General features: G+C 39.1%; 6 protein-coding genes and 1 non-coding gene across 8 annotated transcripts; 6 read left to right on the top strand and 1 right to left on the bottom strand.

Moving 5' to 3' along the window:
• Positions 1 to 1406: 1406 nt before the first annotated feature.
• On the top strand, positions 1407 to 3130 carry LOC104813610. Its single transcript, XM_010541275.2, has 2 exons — positions 1407 to 1587; positions 1761 to 3130. The coding sequence occupies exon 2, from the start codon at positions 1805 to 1807 to the stop codon at positions 3008 to 3010; it is 1206 nt and encodes a 401-aa protein (XP_010539577.1). The 5' UTR covers positions 1407 to 1587; positions 1761 to 1804; the 3' UTR covers positions 3011 to 3130.
• Positions 3131 to 3384: 254 nt separating this feature from the next.
• LOC104813608 (thiosulfate/3-mercaptopyruvate sulfurtransferase 1, mitochondrial-like) lies at positions 3385 to 7119 on the top strand. Of its 2 annotated transcripts, XM_010541274.1 has the most exons (13): positions 3488 to 3579; positions 3652 to 3767; positions 3985 to 4167; positions 4337 to 4396; positions 4597 to 4659; positions 4940 to 5064; positions 5176 to 5338; positions 5534 to 5593; positions 5952 to 6010; positions 6140 to 6221; positions 6343 to 6406; positions 6683 to 6750; positions 6861 to 7119. In XM_010541274.1, the coding sequence occupies exons 2-13, from the start codon at positions 3723 to 3725 to the stop codon at positions 6966 to 6968; spliced, it is 1080 nt and encodes a 359-aa protein (XP_010539576.1). In that variant the 5' UTR covers positions 3488 to 3579; positions 3652 to 3722; the 3' UTR covers positions 6969 to 7119. The 2 variants fall into 2 exon arrangements, with proteins under 2 accessions (XP_010539575.1, XP_010539576.1); XM_010541273.2 differs by lacking the exon at positions 3652 to 3767 and having other exon boundaries at positions 3385 to 3579.
• A 97-nt stretch (positions 7120 to 7216) lies between these two features.
• On the top strand, positions 7217 to 7289 carry TRNAR-CCG. Its single transcript has one exon. It is a non-coding gene; the product is annotated as a tRNA-Arg (tRNA).
• A 1614-nt stretch (positions 7290 to 8903) lies between these two features.
• On the top strand, positions 8904 to 11442 carry LOC104813607 (metal tolerance protein 9-like). The gene is made up of 6 exons (XM_010541272.1): positions 8904 to 9170; positions 9799 to 9911; positions 9999 to 10244; positions 10451 to 10531; positions 10629 to 10859; positions 10956 to 11442. The coding sequence occupies exons 1-6, from the start codon at positions 8987 to 8989 to the stop codon at positions 11298 to 11300; spliced, it is 1200 nt and encodes a 399-aa protein (XP_010539574.1). The 5' UTR covers positions 8904 to 8986; the 3' UTR covers positions 11301 to 11442.
• A 2523-nt stretch (positions 11443 to 13965) lies between these two features.
• Positions 13966 to 15437, top strand: LOC104813605. The gene is made up of 2 exons (XM_010541270.2): positions 13966 to 14483; positions 14721 to 15437. Exons 1-2 carry the CDS (start codon positions 14152 to 14154, stop codon positions 15208 to 15210), a joined length of 822 nt encoding a protein of 273 aa, XP_010539572.1. The 5' UTR covers positions 13966 to 14151; the 3' UTR covers positions 15211 to 15437.
• Positions 15368 to 18911, bottom strand: LOC104813606 (2-dehydro-3-deoxyphosphooctonate aldolase 1). Its single transcript, XM_010541271.2, has 15 exons — positions 18826 to 18911; positions 18661 to 18712; positions 18478 to 18560; positions 18035 to 18131; positions 17722 to 17787; positions 17576 to 17635; positions 17382 to 17456; positions 17205 to 17289; positions 16955 to 17013; positions 16822 to 16866; positions 16587 to 16685; positions 16425 to 16472; positions 16267 to 16314; positions 16028 to 16104; positions 15368 to 15737 (listed from the first exon to the last, which is right to left on the bottom strand). Exons 2-14 carry the CDS (start codon positions 18697 to 18699, stop codon positions 16048 to 16050), a joined length of 861 nt encoding a protein of 286 aa, XP_010539573.1. The 5' UTR covers positions 18700 to 18712; positions 18826 to 18911; the 3' UTR covers positions 15368 to 15737; positions 16028 to 16047.
• A 1162-nt stretch (positions 18912 to 20073) lies between these two features.
• Positions 20074 to 21512, top strand: LOC104813604 (leucine-rich repeat extensin-like protein 5). The gene is made up of 3 exons (XM_010541269.1): positions 20074 to 20213; positions 20315 to 21142; positions 21249 to 21512. Exons 1-3 carry the CDS (start codon positions 20135 to 20137, stop codon positions 21278 to 21280), a joined length of 939 nt encoding a protein of 312 aa, XP_010539571.1. The 5' UTR covers positions 20074 to 20134; the 3' UTR covers positions 21281 to 21512.
• The last annotated feature ends 169 nt before the right edge of the window (positions 21513 to 21681 follow it).

The raw sequence follows: 21681 nt of genomic DNA, 5'->3' as shown, positions 1-21681 counted from the left end.
ATATATATATATATATATATATATCGATATATATATATGTATGTATATACACAAAATATACATGTATTTATATATATATATATATATTTCAATTAAAATCCTAATTTCTAACCGTTATCCGTTGGAATTCCGTTAGAATTTTTTTTTAAAAAATTTCCAAAAAAATTTCCAACCGACATCCGTTGGAATTCCGTTGGAATTTTTTTTTTAAAATTTCCAAAAAAATTTCCAACCGACATCCGTTGGAATTCCGTTGGAATTTTTTTTTTTAATTTCCAAAAAAATTTCCAACCGACATCCGTTGGAATTCCGTTGGAATTTTTTTTTAAATCTCCAAAAAAATTTCCAACCGATATCCGTTGGAATTCCGTTGGAATTTTTTTTAAAATTTTCAAAAAAAATTTCAACTGACATCCGTTGGAATTCCGTTGGAATTTTTTTTTTAAATTTCCAAAAAAAATTCCAACGGATATCCGTTGGAAATACCGTTGGAAAATTTCAACCCTAATTTTTTCAATTGAATACGTTGAAAATTCCGTTAAAAATTTCCAACGGGCGATTCCAACGGATATCCGTTGGAAATTTTCAACGGATTTTTAACGGAAATCACCGTTAAAATGCCGTTGAAAACCGTTGAAAATCCGTTGAAAAATTTCCAACGGATAAATCCGTTGGAAAATTCGTTGGAATTTGCTGATTTTTTTGTAGTGAATGGTTAAAATTCAGTAAACATCTTTCATCACTAATTCACTTCAGAGTTAATGGTTTTAATTTGTAATCATGTGCTCCAATCTAGGCGTGAATATCGAATATGATATGTCGTTAGTTAATGCAAAGAAAAATCAATAAAAATTCCATGTATTCTGAAAAATTCTCTATTACTGAAAGAAACATTGGATTAGATTACGTCATCGACGAGGTCACTGCAGCAGATGCAGGTATTCGTGCATTTACGTACACTCTTGTATATGATGCGACGGATATGTATGATTTTTGCCATGCATTTTTTACTCATTTGATGACATTCGATTTATATGGCATGGCATGGCATTCTTTGAGTTGAATGATATTCGCATCATCATCATGCCCACGGAAAAATGCGATAATTACGTCCGTATTTCACAAAGGCTACTCTCGAACCTAAACGAATGTAATCGGGTCGAAGATCCGGAAACTATACCGGTTATCAAAAAATAGAATGTGAAAAAAAAGAACAAAAGAGGACTGGTCGAAGGGAATGAGCCTACAAGAGAATCTTTTGTTTATTTTAACAAAGGGAAACAAAAAAAAAAGAAACGGAAAAAACGGTAGACGACGGCGTTTTAAGAGTGAAATTTTTGTAAATTAGAAAACGCTCTTACAACTTTTATTTATTTACACTGTGGCCCTCGATAAACCCTGTGCTGTAACCCTGTTTGCTTCGCTCAAAATCGGAGTCTGTCCAGTGTCACTGTGCGCAGCACAATCTCTCTCACAGATACATAAGCGTTCACTCACACACACTGGTGGTGCCAATTGGAAGATCCTCCGCTTGTTCATTTGAATCTTGTCCTGTAAAGTTCTTCACTTTGCCTGAAATTCATGGTGGTAAGCACCTCTTTTTTTTTGTGGTGCCAAAAAAGGGGGAAAGATACCTCTTTTTTTGTAGATTTCGTTTTGAAAACCGAGAAACAACTGAATTCCATTGTTAATTGTTGATACTTGTGCTGTTGAGGTAGGAGTACGGACTCTTCCTAATGCTTGTGAAATGTCTTTTCCAGTTTATCCATCGAAGCATTGTTAATTCCTCGTTTACGACGTTGAAATGCATCCAAAGGGGAAGATTATAGCGGCTATAAGATTTGCGTTGTCGGGTTCAAGCTGGGCAAGGAATGTAACAGGCAGGAATCCTTCGTTTATAATTACACCCACAAGGTATTCGACGATATGCCTGAACGAAGTTGAAGGTGAGGCCTTGGAATGCCTTGACAATTCGAATGCATCGATTGAATCGTTTAGAGAATCGAACAGTCAAAATGAGGGTGATCAAGCGCAAGTGAATCGGATTAGTTCCGTGGAAGTTCTTAGACGATGGGGTTGTAGCGAGGACGAGATATCGAAGCTTTTATCGCGTAGGCCGGTTTTGCAGAGAGCTGATGCTGCCCAGCTAGATTTTAAACTAAGCATTCTTGATCGATTGGGCATCACATCATCCGACCTGGTCAAGATTGTAAATTGTCGTCCGAGGTTCCTTAGCAGCCGTATTAACCGTTTCTTTGACGAAAGGATCGACTTTCTCACGACCTTTTTTGGGTCAAAAGAGGAGCTGCGTAAAGCCATCATCAGGAACCCGTCTCTCATGACGTATGATCTTTGTGAAAAGATCAAGCCCGTGATCGAGCTTTACAAAGGGTTTGGGTTGAGCCGTGGAGATCTGATCCAAATGTTGATATCCCGACCCACACTGATTCCAAGGACAAACTTCAACAGTGAGAAGATAGAGTACATCCATAAAACAGGGGTCAGCAGTGAATCCAAGATGTTCAAATACGTTGTCTCCCTCATTGGAGTCTCGAGGATGGAAACGATCCAAGAGAAAGTTGCAAACTTGGAGAAGTTCGGGTTCTCGGAGGAAGAGGTTTGGCATATGATTGGTAAATCCCCTCTCATTCTGACCTTATCAGTCGAAAAGGTCCAGAGAAACATGACTTTCATCGTAGCCTCGATGAAACTCCCGGCTCACTCCATCCTTCGGCACCCTTTCCTGCTCTACTGCAACCTGGAATCTCATCTAAGGCCTCGAGTGCTTCTCTCGAAGAGAATTGAGGAAATGGGACTTCAACCTCAGATAAAAAGACAGGAAATTTTTAGAGTGCTACGAATGAGAGAAAAGCGATTCTTGAGGGTTTTCGTTAATTGTCATCCAGAAGAAGTTGCGGCCGATTTGATGGAGTCTTTCAAGGGATACAAAGCCATGAAACGATTGGCAGAGGAATCCAAGAAGTCCATGCGTAAAGGATTTCCCTTCTGATGTAATTTTTTTTTTCCGCATACAAATTATTGTTTTCACAGATCAGGGCATTAGAGTTTTCTTTGTTCATTATGGATTGTCATTGGAAACTTCTGTGAATATACTATTTGATATTGTGGCCTGTTTGTTGTGGTTTTTCTGTTCAGATTCCGATTTTGAATGCTCCGAACTTGCATACTTAATATTTCGTTCTGAACAGTCTGTTCCCAGAAGAATTATCCATTCTCAAAGTAGAAATCGCAAACGCAAACGCAAACGCAAACGCAGCTGTTAGAACCACGTTTTGTGTAACGAAACACGACCTTGGCGTTTGTCTCCATATCTCGTTCTCTCTCTCTCTCGCCTATATATATTTATAGAGGCGGCAGCAGTAATTCATCCCTAAGAAAAGTTGTCACCTTTTGGGTTCTTTCTGCGGAGAATCTGACAGGAAAGCATTTGGCGTCTTTTAAACTCGTGCCGTCGGCTTCTGTTTTTGTTGAGGTGATATGGCTTCGACCCTTTTCTCCAGAACTCGTTCGGCTGCTGCCCTTCTGCAGAAGACCCTTAATCTCTCTCTCGTTCCCAATGTAAGTCTGCGAGCGATTCCATTTCGATGATTTCTCAATTGGGTTTTCGTTTGATCGTTGGTTTGCTTCTAGGATCTCGTTGTTTATCGGCTTTTGAGTTTCTCGATTGGTGACTGATTTGCCGGTGTTCGAGGATTTGTTTAATGGCCACGAGGCACGAGTACGAGATGGCCCTCGTGCTTGAAAAGGTTTTAGCTTGGGAATTATGGCTTGATACTGTTGTTGTCCTTGTGGATATCCGATGATTGGGGTTTCAACTGGGGTTTCCCTTAGACTTGTTTAATTCTCTTCATTCCAATCTTGTCAAGATTTGAGCTTTTCCCTCTCATTCATATAAACAATGTTCGAACTCTTCTCCCGTTGTTTGAGCCGGATCCCATGCGGTGTTTATAATAATAATTGCAGACAAGAACATTCTACTCGCAACCAGGCTCCACCTATCAATCATCTTCTTGGGCTAGTCGAGTTATGGCTTCTGCCGGAGGTGGGCCCAGAGCTGCTGGTTACTCAACCTCATCCATATCTACCGATGAACCTGTTGTTTCTGCTGATTGGCTCCACTCTAATCTCAGAGAACCTGATTTGAAGGTGAATTATTTGTATACATACAGTGCCTTCTGCATTTTTATGTGAATTATAGTTTCTCTTACAAATTTGTAGCTTTTTTTCCCCTTCTAGGAGCATATTCAAATGGTGCATTTCTCAAGAATATGGTTGTCATGATTCTTATCTAACTTGTTTTTTTTTTCATGCTCAGGTATTGGACGCCTCGTGGTACATGCCGGATGAGCAGAGGAATGCAATCCAAGAGTATCAGGTGAGGATGTGAATAATTGTTGCGTAGACAAGCATAAGTTTGTACATTGATTATGTTATTCTTATAACTACTTCAATAAGCTTTTGTCTCTAATCTGGATTAAGTGCTTGGAACCTTCCTAATGGAACCCATATCGACGAATTTCACCTTGTATCTTGAGCCTTTATGCTTATTTTCACATGTTTTTCCTTGTCCAACAGGTTGCTCATATTCCTGGTGCTCTCTTCTTCGATTTGGATGGAATATCTGATCGAACATCAAATGTGAGAATCCTATTCTTTTCTGTAGAGCAGATGTAATCCTGTGGTTTTTCTCTATATACCACTTACTGCTTCAAGGGAGTATCTTGTTTTCTCTTTTGCATATCGAATGAAAATTCCCAACTCTTTGCTTTTGAATGTTTTGTGATTGTAAATTTTCCTTTCTGAGACAATTGAAATATAAGTTTCTCTCCCCGAATGTGCATTGCTCGTTAGCTTTATCTTTGTGATATAAAGGCAACCTTCTGAAACAGATGTTTGGTATTTCAACTAATTGCAACAGTTGCCCCACATGTTGCCATCTGAGGAAGCTTTTGCTGCTGCTTGTTCAGCACTTGGAGTTGAGAACAAAGATGGAGTGGTTGTTTATGATGGAAAGGGGATCTATAGCGCTGCTCGTGTGTGGTGGTTGGTTAACATGGCTATGATTTCAGTGAAGTTCCTTTCTTTTCTGTGTGGGTTGTCTTGTTCAGATCTTATTAAAGTGGTGGGTTGCTCCTTAAATTTGATTGTGTATAGGCAGTTCCGAGCCTTTGGGCATGACAAGGTGTGGGTACTTGACGGTGGCTTACCAAGATATCGTGCTTTGGGCTATGATGTCGAATCGAGTGCTTCTGGTGATGCCATTCTGAAAGCCAGTGCTGCAAGTGAGGCTATAGAGAAAATATATCAAGGGCAAACTGTAAGTTATATACATCTTTAGTAACGGCCGGTTGCTCATTTGATGTTTCTGCAGATCTACGAAGGAAGAAACTGTTATCTTGAAAAGAAAAAGTAAAAAAAGAAAATGCAGATTGTCTAATTGAATCTTTCTGATAGTTTTTACACATACTTTCATGTTTTCCATCTGAATTATGTTCTTTGTTGGTCACCACAGGTCAATCCCATAACCTTCAAGACGAAGTTCCAGCCTCATTTTGTGTGGACGCTTGATCAGGTTAGTTTACCCTAAACAGTTTTAGTTTCATGGCGATGATCTTTGAAGATAGATGTTTCGTGTTGATGCTTTGTAACTCATGAAGTTCAATAATGCTACTAAAGAAGCTCTAAAGATAACGATTCTCATATTGTTTAGGGTAAATATTGTTTCGATATATGCTTCGTAACTCATGAAGTGTAAATATTGTTTCAATCCACTAGTAAAACACATTTTCTTAGTCGGTTATGATGAGGAGTAATTGAAGTTTCTCGATGTCTGTACGCTGTAGGTAACAACAATTTTCGCATGTTTGGGTTGGAATAATTCTCTCGATTCTTGTTTTTGAGTCACGCCTTTTCGTCAATGAATTTTGCAGGTGAAGAAAAACATGGAGGATAAGACTTATCAACACATAGATGCCCGTTCCAGAGCCAGGTATATTATCCTCCTCCCTTCGTTATTCCTTAAACTCTAATGGCGAAACTCTTGTGCTAAAACTCCTTCAAGAAACAGTATCCATAGTAGCGTTTTGAATAAGATCTTCCGGGGTTTTTTTTTTTGCAGGTTCAATGGTACAGCTCCGGAACCTCGCAAGGGATTAAGGAGCGGTCATATCCCTGGCAGCAAGTCTGTCCCTTTTACTCAGGTAACTCTCCTCGAACTCAAAGCCTTCATCTTACGTTTACATGTGTCAAGAATCATATATACACCGATAGTTATGAAAATAAGTTTCTTTCTTTCTTTCTTCTTGCTCTCTCATTACGCAGATGCTGGATTCTTCACAGACACTATTACCAGCAGACGAGCTTAAGAAACAGTTTGAACAAGAAGGTAGTTTAATTATCTGTCTTTGGCGTTTTTCTTTCTGTCTCCTTCATGAATAATGAAGTATTATATGTATTCATCAACTAGTCGTGACCCGAAACTATGCCAATGCCTATAAACCACCTAGTGTCTTCGACATTTCTTTCCATACATACAACAACGCTCTTGACAACTACTTTAATGCGAATATACAACTGGACGTGATAATGCAACGACCACTATGTTCAAGTACTTGTTCACAAGAACGCTTTTTGAAACCCTTGCCATGGCTGTTTCCTGCAGGTGTCTCATTGGACAGTCCTATCATGGCGTCGTGTGGAACTGGTGTGACAGCATGCATTCTGGCAATGGTAATAAACTCCTCTCGCTTCCGACCCATCATTTATAATGCTCAAGAGAGATTGTGTCCGCTCGCTGTGAGCAAACGTTAAGAGCGTTCTTTCGTGTTTTGATCACTCAGGGGCTTCACCGGCTGGGGAAAATGGACGTGCCAGTTTATGATGGGTCGTGGACAGAGTGGGCATCGCAGCCCGAGTTTCCCGTGGAGGACTCTTTATCTAGTGCATGAACAGAAAAACATGAACTCTTGGGTTGGTTCAAGCCAACTCTGCTGGGACAGATTTGTTTCCTGAAGGGGAAATGGAGGAGCTGTACCTATTGACATTCCTGGTTTTGGTTTCACCTGTGATTGAACAAGCCGTAACCAGCAACATTGTTTCTGTTCTCTTGTTGGCCACCACCATTTATTTCAAGAATAATTTTCTGAAATGATTAGTATATCATTATCTATAAAAATTATAAAACCCATAGCAAAGTGGCCGCGTGGCCTAATGGATAAGGCGCTCGCCTCCGGAGCGGGAGATTGTGGGTTCGAGTCCCACCGTGGTCGTTTTTTTTCCAGTCTTCCCTTTTTTTTTTCGTTATTGAATATTTCAAATAATGTGATGTGATGTAATAGGAGAATCACAGGTAGGGCCGGGTAAAGTTTAGGGAAGCGAAAAAAGGGCTTTGAAACTCGGCCCAGGTCCATCTGACGTGGCACCCGTAAGCGAAATCATGGGCCTGGGCTCCGATCCCCTACGCTCATGTGTATGTTGTCAGCCCTTGGAATAATAACTTGGTTTCGCTCTCTCCAGTGCGTATTATTGTTGCTCGTTTCAGATAATAAATAATGATGCATGTTTTAAGAAGACAAAAGTTATTTGAAAATTTTCTTTTTTACCAAAAAGTTTAAAAGAAAAAAAAGAAAAGAATAAAAGAAGTGAATGATAGGTGGGCATAGCACAAATGGCCCTATAAAGTTATAAAGGACCTTTACTTCTTTTCGCTCTTTCTTTAAACAATTTGGATAATATATTCATGTTCGAAGTAATAATACAGATAATGATGTGTTACATATGTCTTTATTGAGTCTAATTCTAGTTCATACATGCAGAAAATAACACATCTTTTTTTTTTGTCAAAGGGAAAACAACCCTATCTTATACTGTATATATGTATATTAACACAAAATTTTCAATCGAAAACCGTAAACCAAATTATATAATTCAATTCAATCATGATAACTTATAATATTTATTTAGTATTGAGAAGAAAAAAATATATATCTTCCGCCGTTGTAAAGCTTTGTATAATTTTAATGGTGAATCTACTCATTATCCACTTTGTCGCAGAGGACAAACCCCTGTTGGGACAAAAGGAGGAAAAAAACGTGTTGTGGAAAACGATTTGGAATCCACACCGCATGACACATTAAAAATGGTTATTTAAATTCATTTATTTATTTATGTTATTTTGTTAAATTATTTATTTATGTTCTAATCATGTATCTATATTATTTGCCGTACTTAGATCATAGTGTAATAACACTTAGTGACTAGAATTGATTTTTAACACTTTCTGCTTCGTAATTTCTTAAAAACTTGTGCATGTGCCTTCCAAGCATAAATATGAGATTTCTATATTCAATAGAAGCATACATATAATTCTTATTTTATTTGTTTGGTAAAACAAAGTATAACTTCTTGTGAAAAATACAAGAAAAATAGATTGCATCGTTAGCTTTATGTATTAATAATTTATGTAGTACGTAATCTATGCATGCATAAACAGACCATTTTCAAAAATTAAGACGATACGTTACCTATACAACAATAAACGGCTATTATATGAAAAATAACCTCTATATGCTATTTTGATTTCAATTCATAATTATGAACATGTGATAGAACATAATCAATGTGACCATATTATAATTATAATTAGGTAAATATCATAAATATCTAAAATTAGGTAAATATCATAAATATGTACATACGTATTATAATTATTATAATGTAAGGTAGATAGTTTAGGGTTTTTTTAGGTTTGTATGTTTAGATTTTATTTTATTTTTATTGTTTTAATGTAATACTAATTACTAAGTCAAAGCCTTTTCATGTTTTTGTAGAGGGGGAGAGAGAGAATCGTAATGCTTTTGCTAACCCCCACTCCTATTTACAAGTAACATATATTAACAACGCAACAAACTCCGTCTCTGAAAACTTCCCCCAGCGCAGGCCTTCTTCGAAAATTCAGAGAGCTGCAATGGCCATGGACGATATCCGCCGTTCCGGCGTCTCCGATTACAGCGACGAACTTCTTCCCGGCGACGATGACGCTCCGCCGCCGTCGTCATGGCGTCTCAGACTCGATACATTTCGCCTCCCTTCCTCTCCCTTGCCCAACGATCGTCGTACTCGACTCTCCCGCCTTCTTCATACGACTCCGAGTAAGATTCTTCGTCATCGATTTTTCGTTACCTTCGTTCGTCCCTGCGATTTGCGTGTAAATGCTTGCGCGTGTGTATGTATATTCGGCTGTTTGCACGGGATCATCGATTATAAAAGGAAGCCTTACCCTGCATATGGAATGGTATTTTCTTCTGAACCAAACAGGGGCAGAGAAGTGATTGTGTTGTTACACTTACCCGTGAAGAATGTTCTTCAATTTGAACTGTTTCCTTGCAGAAATTTTGGATCAACCGTACATCAAACCTTAATTCTCTAGCAATTTTGCATGATTCACAGTTTGTAGTTCTTTTTTTCTAGGTCATGATTCGCTGTGTACTGATTCAAAGTAGTTTTGCTTTTTGTTGGAATCTGAATATTTGTATCTGGACATTTCGATGTACATGGTCAGATTCTGAGTGGATTTCGGTATCTTCTTTAGTTGCTAAAGTAAGAGAGTATGAGAAGAACAGAATCATCTCTTTATTCGAGGGTGTTGTCAAAACGAAGAATCATATTCTATAGAGAGGACTTAACGCAGTAGGAAGATCAGAACGATCAAATACAATCATATAAGCTTGAGTTTGTGAAAATAATCTTATAATGGTTACCCTTTTCCTTACTCTGCAGGACAGGAACGTAAAGTTTCCGAGTATTACAAGAAGCAAGAAAGGCTCCTCGAGGGTTTCAACGAGATGGAGACGATCAACGAAACTGGTTCTTTATCTGGAACTCCAACCGAGGTTCGTCTCTTCTTCTCACAAGATGTTTATATTTTTCTTAGGTTTCGTCCTTTTTCTTTACATATCGGATCTCTTTTATCCCAACAGGAAGAAATAAAGAAGCTTGCAAAGAGTGAGAGGCTGGCAGTTCACATCTCAAACGCGGCTAACCTTGTGCTTTTCACGGCAAAGGTTTATGCTTCTGTCGAGAGTAGATCTATGGCTGTGATTGCTTCAACTTTGGACTCTCTATTGGATCTCTTATCAGGGTTTATTCTGTGGTTTACCGCAAACGCCATGAGAAAACCGAACCATTATCACTACCCAATTGGGAAAAGACGAATGCAACCTGTGGTATGTTCTCTACACTTTTATCCTTCCTCCCCACAAATTGATTCAAGCTTTCAGTTCATCCATTACCCTTCGTTTGTCTCTTTTCATCGATTATTATTACATTCTCATCTATACACATTAAGCTTGTTTGTCTCTCAAGATATATTTGAAGCTTGTTTGATGTCGGAATATTCATGAAAGTCGAGTTCATGGTGCTTGGATTGCAGGGCATTGTTGTGTTTGCATCTGTGATGGCAACTCTTGGCCTGCAGATATTGCTCGAGTCAGCAAGACAACTTGTCTCTAAGGTACATCACATGTTTGCAATTTTTGTCCTCATAATATAAGCCTTTTCGCGATGTAATCCATCATCTGATGTATCAACCGATGTTTCTCCTTGTACAGAGCGGTCCTCAAATGAGTAGCACCGAGGAAAAATGGATGATCGGGATTATGGTTTCCGTAACAGTAGTGAAATTCTTGCTCATGACCTATTGCCGGGGATTCCAGAACGAAATCGTCAGGGCCTATGCACAGGATCACCTTTTCGATGTGGTCACCAATTCAGTCGGTCTGGCAACAGCCGTCTTGGCCGTGAAATTCTACTGGTGGATCGATCCCATCGGTGCCATTTTAGTAAGTAATCCTGAAACATTGGAACACACTACACATAACGACGTCCCAAATCGAACATTCATTGCTTAGAACAATCGTATATTAATCGTTTTGCAGATTGCGTTGTACACGATCGGGACATGGGCAAGAACGGTATTAGAAAACGTCCACTCGCTGATCGGACGGTCAGCGCCGCCGGATTTCCTGACAAAACTAACGTTTCTGATATGGAACCACCACGAACAGATCAGACACATCGACACTGTAAGAGCCTACACCTTCGGATCACACTACTTTGTGGAAGTGGACATTGTCTTGCCCGAAGACATGAGACTTAACGAGGCACATAACATCGGAGAGACCCTACAGGAGAAGCTCGAACACCTTCCCGAGGTCGAACGTGCCTTTGTCCACATCGACTTCGAGTTCACTCATCGGCCCGAACACAATTCTAAGGTTTAGTTAGACACTTTTGTTATCTTTCTCTTGTGCTTCTTTGGTTTCTGTTTGGTTTCTTCTATATGTAGAATAATGCACCCCTCTTCGATGTCCATATTAATAAAATATATTGAATTTGGGCCTAATCTCACGGCCCAAAGATGTACGCCGTAGCCTAATATCTTTACCCAAATGTCTCGGCCCAATAGTGTACAGATGAAGTTCGAGAAGAAGTGGGCCTAATTTCGGAATGTTGACCCAATGATGTAGACCAATCCCATGACCCAATATCATCACCCAAAAGTTTCGGCCCATTAGCTTACAAATGCAGTTCGAGAAGAGGTTGGCCTAATTTCAAATAGTGGCCCAATTTTATGGCCCAATGATGTACACCAATCCCTTGCCCAATATCTTCACCCAAATGTCTCGGCCCAATAGTGTACAGGCAGTTTATATTGACCCAAATGTCTCGGCCCAATATCTTCACCCAAATATCTCCAGCCCAAATGACTCGACCCAACAGGTTACAAATCCAGTTGGAGAAAGGAGATGGACCTAATTTCGAATGTGGGCCGATCATTTTCTAGGGTTTTGTGATTTAACGTAAATGCCTTCCCCCTATTTAAAACCCCGTTTTCTGGAGTTTGGCAAAGCGCCTCTCTGATCGCATACGGCTTCTTTCCTCCTCTCCCGAAGATTTTCCGGCCATTTCTTTTTCAATCGTCTTCTTTTCTCTGGATTTGGTTAGATCAGGGCCTGTGATGCATGGTTATTGTCCGTACCATCTGAGATTTTCTCGTTGATGTGTAAATTTCGAAACCTCTAACTTCTGAGGCCCTTCGGCATTCTCCGTTTCAGCCGGTTTGATTTGTTTTCGTGTTTTTAATCGCTTGTCGTTTGCTATCTCTCCCTAGATTCAGAAATGTAATTGTACTACAAGAGATCCGCAACATACGCCGATGCGTAAATCAATGTTATTTTTCCAGAGTTGTAACTATTCCCAACCGCGGTCCTCTCCAATATCTAGGATTCGGTTTGAAAGTTTCGCTGCTCTATCAGATCGAGGAACATAATTTGTTGTGTCGCGTTTAAAGGCAATAAATTAGAGTCTCTGATGCGCTTAGATTCAATAGCGTTTTCAGCGCTGTACGTTGCCGATATTAATCAGGGTTGAGATTCTGGCACCAGGTCTTGTTCAATAGCTCTTGTGCATTCAGATGCCCTTATATATATTGTTTTCGCCACTAATTGTTGTTTTCGTCTGAATCCATCTTGTTTGGATTTGTCCCCCTTTTCTGTGTTTCCGAGGATCAGATTATGTAAATTGGAAGGAATTCCTCAGGACAGTTTTCGTTATCGAACAAGGCGACAAATTAGAGTCTCTGAATCACTCATGTTTTCAATAGTGTATTCAGCGCTGTACGTTGCCAACATGTGTGGAGCTAAAACTAGCGTCAGCTTGATGATCATCGAATTTAGCTGGTGAGGTCGACGTTCCTACATTTTGTGTTTATTTGGCTGGTGAGGAGTTCATTGTAAATACTAGGGTTTTTGAAATCTAAAATAATCAAATCTGATTTCATTATAATTAAATTGAACCAGAATTGATTATAATCCAATAAAACCCAAAATTACTGTATGTTCACCTATATATCATTGATATAGTTATGAAAATCAGCATAATGAAATTGTTTGTGTTTGTCTTGTTTTGGATCTAAATTTGACCTAACACTCTGAACAGAAACTCGATCATGGAAACTAGGGTGAGCGTTTTGGGAAACGGTTCGAGTTTGGGATAGAATAAATCGGTTCGGTTCTTTCGGTTTTACAGAAATAGCTACCAATTGGGTTTTTTATTACATTCGGTTCGGTTTCGTTATCGGTTCAGTTTGGTTTTCTGTTTTATTAAAAAAAATGATAGATTTTTTTAAAAAATATTTGGTTTTTCGGGATTTTTAAAGTTCGGTTTGGTTTGGTTCAGTTCCGGAAAAATTTAGGTCTCTAAAAATGGTACTGTTTAAAAAATAACAGCAGTTTTGGATAAAAAAAAACTGTTTTAACGGTTTGGTTCGGTTTCATTCTAAAGAACGGAACCGAAACGTCCAGCCCTAATGAAAACCAGGCAAAACCGTTTAAATTCCAAGTCTTTGGCCCCCCAATAAGTTGGTGACGTGTATAATGAGTGTTTGATTTCATTGAATAAGCTACTGTTTGGAAAGCCGTAGACCATGGGTTTATAATAATCAATTTATTTATTGATTATTTAAAATTTGTTATAAATACTAATTATAATAGATATTATTTGATTTGTTGTAAATAATTGATTCAAAAAGTTTCAAGTTATCAGCGTGATTTTTTTTTGTTATTTATCTTCTTGATATCTGTAGCATTTTTTTATCAACAAAATTTTTTATTTTAGTTTCTGTTTGTATTTGGTTATGTTTAAAAAAAGAAAATGAATTGTAAAAGGAAGATTTAGAAGCTAGACTGATAAAATTAATCGGATTTTTTAGTGTATGAAGCTAGACAGAGGGAGAGAGAGAGAGAGAGAGATGTTTAAAAAAAGAAAATGAATTGTAAAAGGAAGATTTAGAAGCTAGACTGATAAAATTAATCGGATTTTTTAGTGTATGAAGCTAGACAGAGAGAGAGAGAGAGAGAGAGAGAGAGAGAGAGAGAGAGAGAGAGAGAGAGAGAGAGAGAGGGTGTGTGGTGTGTTTGAAACCACTAAAAAACGAACAGCTAATTTGCTTCCACCAAAGCCTCTACTGTTCTTTGTTCTTCTCCAGACATTCTCTGGTTCAGAATCTTCGCCAAGAAAAAACAGAGAGAGCGAGGGATAGCAAAAGCTTCAAATCCAATACAGGAATTGGCTATGGCGTTTCTTCTGCCAAATCTATCTCCTTCTCTGCTTCTCCAAACCGGAAAGTCCCCCAAGGAAAAGCCCATTTTCAGTGTTTATCCATCGTCTTCGTCTTCTTCTACTTGCCCCGAAATCGATGAAGATAGCTTCTCTCTACTCTCTCTCTCTAGCGTTCAGGCTCCTCCTCTTCAAGATGCGCAGGTTAGCACGAAGCCCAGTGCGCAGGATAAGTACCGGCACGGCAGAGATGATGAGTTCTACGTCAACCTCGGAATGGCTGTACGGACGCTCCGTGAGGATTTGCCTCTGCTCTTCACCAAGGATCTCAATTACGACATCTACAGGTGTTTTTCTTATCTGGGAATCTCCTGTTCCACTGAAAATTCAGATTCTGTTCACAAAGGTTGCTCCTTTGGGTTTTCCCCTTCCCTTCTATTGGGTGAAAGAGAAATTTTAGGACGGAATCTAGGAATCCATAATCTGGACATTGGTTTTTCTGTGATATCTGTTTGTTTCTCGGGAAAAGTCAAGAACTTTTGTTGTTAAAGATGCATCATTCACCGTCATTTTCTTGTTCTCAGGGATGATATAACGTTTGCGGATCCCCTGAACACATTCACCGGGATCGAGAACTACAAATTAATATTCTGGGCACTCAGATTTCACGGGAAGATACTGTTCAGAGAGATCTCCCTCGAGATATTCAGGGTATGGCAACCATCAGAGAATATGATTCTCATAAGGTGGAACCTGAAAGGAATCCCCAGAGTTCCGTGGGAGGCCAAAGGGGAGTTTCAGGGCACTTCTCGTTATAAACTCGACCGAAAGGGCAGAATTTACGAGCACAAAGTCGATACCTTGGCCTTCAACTTCCCCCGACGGCTCAAACCGGCATTTTCTGTCCTAGATTTGGTGGCTGCTTCCCCTGCAAGTCCCAATCCGACATTCTTATTCGCCCCGGCTGATGCATACTCGTCTTCTTGGGTTGAGTTCTATCAGGCAGTGAGACAGACACTGGACCAGCAGCAAGGTAGGATGCTAGTGCATGACAGTTTAGTCACGTGCTCATAGCAGAACTGGGTTACTACTACACCGTCCAAAACTTTTCAGGTGTGTGTATATATATATATATGTATACATGTAGTGGTGTTTTGTTGAAGGTGATATACTTGCAGTTGCACACATACACAGGCGATCCTGAGTCTGAATCGATGTGGTCGATTTAGGGTATATGAATCATATGTATACAGGATCTTTTACAGTTGTTTTGGTACATAGAAGTTGCGTCCTTACGATCATGTGAGAGCATATAAGGCATATCTGGTTTCTCTCCTTGTTCTTCAGAACCCGCTATATGTCCACTGATAAACTTTTGCAATGTAACAGTTCCCTAAATCAAATTAATAAAACCGTAGATATGAAATATCCAAAATAAATGAAGCATGATGGATTGAACAAGCTGGGGAGGGGGACAATTTTGGATGACATGCCAGGATTTGTATGAAACGCTCATCATCAAGATTAGAGTACTTTCTTGATGAAGTTTGCAACCACAACGGATCCAACCAAACCATCTCAACAATCGCATGGATGGAGACCTGAAAAATGTCAGACAAGACAGATCTTGAGAGGGAGTACTCCCTAAAACAAGTCCTTGAGACTTGAGAGCTTATAAACCACTCCAAGAAAGTTTGCTAGTACGTTCGAAATCCGAAAGTGTCGTTCTCTTTGTAAAAACTTATGAACTGAGATGAAAAATCGTCATATCGATATGGCTATGCCTAATCCCGCTATCTGTGGTATGGTTTCGGGGTAAATTGTAGTTCATGTATCTACTGGGCGTATGAAAATGAGAAGAAGAGTCACATTATCTATATGGATCACTTACCTGAGTATACGCCTTAGTTTCTAAACACTGTATGGCGTGAGATCGATTTGGAACCGCTGCTTCCCTTTGGTGACCCTCTGCAAAAAAAAAAAAAAAAAAAAAAAAAAAAAAAAAAAAAAAAAAAAAAAAAAACATCATACGAGAACTGCATCAGTTTTCAATGAATGTACAAAGAAGACGGATCCTTAAAGAAACAATGGGATGGATTGCTTGTTCTAACGACGGGAAGAGAGACTTACAGCAACGGCCATGAGCTCTTCCAGCAGTTCTTCCAAGTGACGCAATGGCTACAAGAAGGGACAAGAGAAGGGTTTTCACTCATTTACAGAAAAAGATATCAGCCATCGCAAGGACTGGATGTGGTTCATGGAAATTGCGAGAGTTTTTTGAAACTCACCCATTGTGTCGGACCATCTACCGGGGCATTTAGAGGATCATCATGCACCTGATCGCCAAAACATATCCCGGGTATCATAATAAAGTTGGAACAAAGACGCCAGGCCATAAAAGACATGAGCTTGAACAAATGCCTCCCCGGTAACAAGCGGGTTTATCCTACCTCCATGAAAATCCCATCGATGCCAACAGCTACGGCTGTTCTTGCGATGCATGGTATTAACTCGCGAAGGCCTCCACTAGCAACACCCCCTCCGTCCAACTATTTAAGAATGTACCTCTGTGTTAGACGAATTTAGATTACCAGGAGCAACATTTTTCAAGGATCACTAAGAACTTCCTAAACTACTCTCGGCATCAATGGTTACTAGAAAATAAGAAACTCAAAATGATCTAACCTTCTTTCCAGCGGGTTGTTGTAACGAATGAGTTATGTCAGCAACCTGTGGCAAAGAATTAAAACTAGTATTTGAAATCTATAGACAACCCGGGAACAAACGTTCACAACACAAAAAAGAGAGATGCACTTACAACAGGACAATTAGCTTCCCTCAACCATTCAAAATTCCGTGGATCAACGATCAGATCATCTAAGAAAAAAAAGTGCAAGTCAATCAGATCCGATATCAAACTTCATAGGAATTGTTATTTAGTTCCAAAATATTTGCATGAGACTGAGAATTTCTACACATTGTTCATGCCAAAAAATTCTATCAACACAGGAAAACACCCTGAAACGTGCTTTTGGCAAGCAGTATCTGAGAAGAAGCTGATAACTTACTGTATCCAAACATAGTTCCTCGTTCACAAACCATCACATTTGGATTCCCAGCCAGTCTAATCTTCTCGGCCGAATTAGTCATGACCTTACATCGGATATACACAAACGCAGTCAGCAAAAAGATATGCCACGAAAAGCATTTGACTTGTTGGAAAGAAGTCGGAAGAGAGAACTCACAGAAGGAGCACAAAACTGTCCTTTCTTAATATTGATAATTTTGCCAGTTTTGGCTGCCGCCACCAGAAGATCTGTCTGGAGTTACAGTTGCCAGTTAAAATCATGAAACTTGGATGTAAAACACACGCATATATCAAGGTCGAGAGGACAGCCAAAGCAGTCCATCTGGGTAAAACATGTGTTAAAAATCATGCCTGACGACACAGGAAAGCTGGTATCTGAATTATGTCCGCAACCTTGCCAACCGCTTCACACTAGGAAAACAAGGTAAAGCTTCAGAAAAGAACATATGCGTGTTGAATTACGACTCTGCACGAGGTGAGTATATGCTAACTAATACCTGGACCGTTTCATGCACATCAGTTACTATGGGTAGATCATATGCTATTTTCACCTTCTCGAGAATCTGCATCAGGGAACCAGATACATGACAAACTGGAAGATGTTTGTTCAGAAGTTGCAGAAAATAAACGAAACCTGTAGCCTAATCACAAAATTTCTTCACTGGACAGATATGAGCTGGAGAGCTTCAATGCACAATTCTACCAGCACTGGAGTTAAGTATTTTAAAAACTGCACAGATATGGATTCATAACGGGGTATCACATCACAAGAGCTGAAAGATAATCGAACAGCAAACAGGAAAAGCTTACCTTCAAGCCCTCAACCATGCCAGGCCCTCGGAATGACTTTGATGACGTTCTGTTAGCTTTATCAAAACTTGACTTGAAAACCAGAGGCAACCCAAGTCTACAACCAAAACCAAAAGGTAATTGAAGAAGAAACCATCATGTTCGGTATGTCAATATTTCTGCTTCTATCTTGAAACGAAATGTGTGTGTACCCAGAGGATCAAACTCTTCAATATGATCCAATTGCAGTACATGGATGGATAAACACATAATATGGAAGAAAGTTTCCATCTTTTAAAAACACCAGTTTTCTCTACAGCAGAAACCGGGTAATGGTGCTTATTGCCATACCTTCTGTCAAAACTTCACAAATGGGTAAAACGCTACGAAGGAGAAACACACACACACACATACGGATACAAGAAAAGAGATTCACTGATAATGGCAAGCGAGAAGGAACATACTTTGTCGCAATGCCTTTTATGTTCTTAGCCATGCGAAGAATATGTTCTTCGGATTCGATGACATTCGGACCAGGTTCAGCAGCCTAAAACCAGATGATACCCGTTTAATGAGGCGACGGAATTCACGAGAAGAATCAAAGATTCAACGACATTTGAAAATAAATCAGGCGGAAAAACTCAAACCTTAAGCTCATTGTACAGTAAAGATGATGAATCCGCCATTTTTATCGTCAAGCTGAAGATCGGGAGACAAAGGCTGAATTTTCAGGAAATCCGAATCGAAATCGGAAGGGGAGACAACCCTATTTCTGGTTAATGGATCAACGAATTGAGACAGAGAAATCTGACCTCGAAGTCGCAGAGTGAAAGAACGGAAGTAAGATCTCCCACTTCTCGGCGTGACACTGACAGTTGTGGGTGGCCTGGCCAATGGCTATGACACGATGTTTGGATGCGAGGACAATATAATTCTCGTCCTCGATAAAGATATCCGCAAATGCGTTATCTTTATTTATCTGTTCCTTTTTGTTGTCGTCTAAATTGTAAGGACTAAGGGGTACGTATAATCTTTTTCCTCCCGCAAAGAGTGTATGCAATTTTTTCTAAATAAATCGACCAAACAATAAGAACTCACGAACTAACTAATTAAACGTTATAAAATTTCTAACTCATGAACGCCTTGAATTTTTTTTTAGAAAAATTACAAAGAAAAGGATAATTTTTGCAATTCTTTCAAAGATTTTCAAAATTTGAAATATACGGATGCGTTTTCAAAAGTGAAAGTTCAAATATGAAATAGAGTTACATACTATCAATTAAGATATATATGATAAATCAATAGGATACTTTCATATTTATGTTATGTTGATATTTATATTTTTTTCAAATATGAAAAATACATTATCTATTTTTTTAAATGTAAAACACGGATTTATATTACAATTTGTATCTTTCTCGTACGTGTTTTGTTTAGATATATAAGACATAGTATCTATATTACTTTAACAATCAAAGCTTATGCAAACATATGTTGTCTACAAAAAAAGAAGAGCTTTGAGTACAAAGCAAGCAAAAGCTTAATTTAAAACTTGCCCTTTATAATTTTTTCCCAATGTCAAGCAAGAATATATGCCCAAAATGTCATTTTGTCCCCACCAAAGAAAGAATAACATTATATGATAAAACCAAGTTTTTGGATAACTAATACAATTTATAACTATACCATATATATTTTTTTAATCAATTGATGAGTTCATGAAATTAATACAATGATACTATGATTTTTTTATCAGGAGTGGATCTATTTTCATTACATTGCATTCATTTAATACAAAGTTTAGTTATTTATATTTAAGGGAACAAAATTGTTGGAACAACAAGAATAGTTTGGACCCACTTTAGCATTCCTTGAGATGCACATCTTCTGAGTAAAAGTGACTGTTAGGGAGATTAGCAAAGTGAGCTGCTAACAGAACAGAATCTTATATTCTTCCACAGGTTGCCTTGCAAAAGATTCTTGGACTTGCTTTTCTTACACATACATACACTTGAAGCCATACATATATAGATACACACATATATGCCAACACTCTTGGTGGGTTTTTAGTTGAAGAGAATTAGCTGCTCTTTCTGGTTCAACCTCTCTGTTCAAAGACAAATGGGAACAAATAGGGTTCTCACAAGCATTTGCCTTCTCCTTTGTCTCTCTATTTCAGCCGGTTTCTTCATTCATTGTGGTAAGCTTCCCTCTCTCTCTCTTTGATTCATTCGTTTAACAATCCGAAGACCGATTCTTTCACGTTTGTATGCTTCTATCGATCATGATTCTTTGTGATAGATGCGAAAAGATCGATAGGATTGACTACGGAATCGAAGAAACCGAAGATAATAAGAGTGATCAAACACACATTGCTGGAGCAAATGATGACTCAACTAAACCTTGCACAACAGCTTGACTCGTCCACCTCCAATACTCAACCTTATGGTGTGAGCTCACCCTTCTCACTTCCTCCTTATGACTCGCTTCCCCCTGTTTCCATTCCCCAAAATGCCCCTCCTTTTTGTGTTTATCCCCCAAATACCCCTCAAACACCAACCTCATCGAACTCACCTCCCTCCCCTTCTTCTTACCCTGGTCTAAGCCCACCACCCGGCCCGATCGGCTCCGCCCCGAACTCACCGGGCACCTCTTACCCGAACCCACCTGTGACCGTTCCTAACCCGCCTAGCCAGCCGAATCCCACTTTTAACCCGAGCCCATCTGGGCCCACTATGGGCTCACCTTACTATGAGCCCGGCCCACCAACGACCTACATCCCTACACCATCTGGCGGCAGCGGATCTGTCCCGAGCCCATCGGGATTTCTACCCCCGATCGTCTACCCGCCGCCAATGGTTCCGCCGCCGCCGAGCGTGACACCGAGCACGGCTTACTGGTGCGTGGCTAAACCGACGGTGCCTGACCCAATCATGCAAGAAGCCATGAACTATGCCTGTGGGTCAGGAGCAGATTGCAGTTCAATTCAGCCCAATGGGCCTTGCTTTCAGCCCAACATACTTTGGGCCCATGCTTCTTTTGCTTTCAATAGCTATTGGCAACGCTCCAAAGGCTCCGGTGGCTCTTGCGCTTTCGGTGGCACTGGCATGCTTGTCACCGTCGACCCCAGTACGGAAATTTCGTATCTTAATTCTATTTATTATTATTTTTTCATTTTTTAAAAATATTTATAATGTTATAACATTCCGAATTTTGTCGATATATGTGGCTGCAGGCTATGATGGTTGCCATTTTGAGTACTTTTGATTCGTCAAGAAGATGAATACGGTCTTTGTTTTTTTTCCCTCTTCGTTGAAATTTAACTTTTTTTTTGTTTTTATATTTGTTACAAATGATGTCAAATAAATCATGATATATTATTTTTAGGTGGGTCTTTTATATGTAATCCCATGAAAAATTGCACACCTTCTTTTTGTATGGTTATAAAATTGTATATCGAAGTTTTTTTTTTGGCTAATGGAGTATGGGTTGTACATTGTATTCGTCATAATGCATATTTTAGTTTAAAAAATGGATTACAAAATAAGATTTTAATACGAAAAAAAATTGAATTTTAAAAATATCATTCGAATGATTAATTTTAAAAAATAAAAATTCTTAATTTGGAAAATATTGGAGCAAATAAGCAATATAATTCCAACCCAAAT

Source organism: Tarenaya hassleriana, unplaced genomic scaffold (genome assembly GCF_000463585.1).
Source record: "Tarenaya hassleriana unplaced genomic scaffold, ASM46358v1 Cleome20, whole genome shotgun sequence".
Classification (NCBI taxonomy): Eukaryota; Viridiplantae; Streptophyta; class Magnoliopsida; order Brassicales; family Cleomaceae; genus Tarenaya; species Tarenaya hassleriana.
The sequence above is the reverse complement of the archived record's forward strand: the minus strand, read 5'-3'. Positions and strand labels throughout refer to the sequence as shown.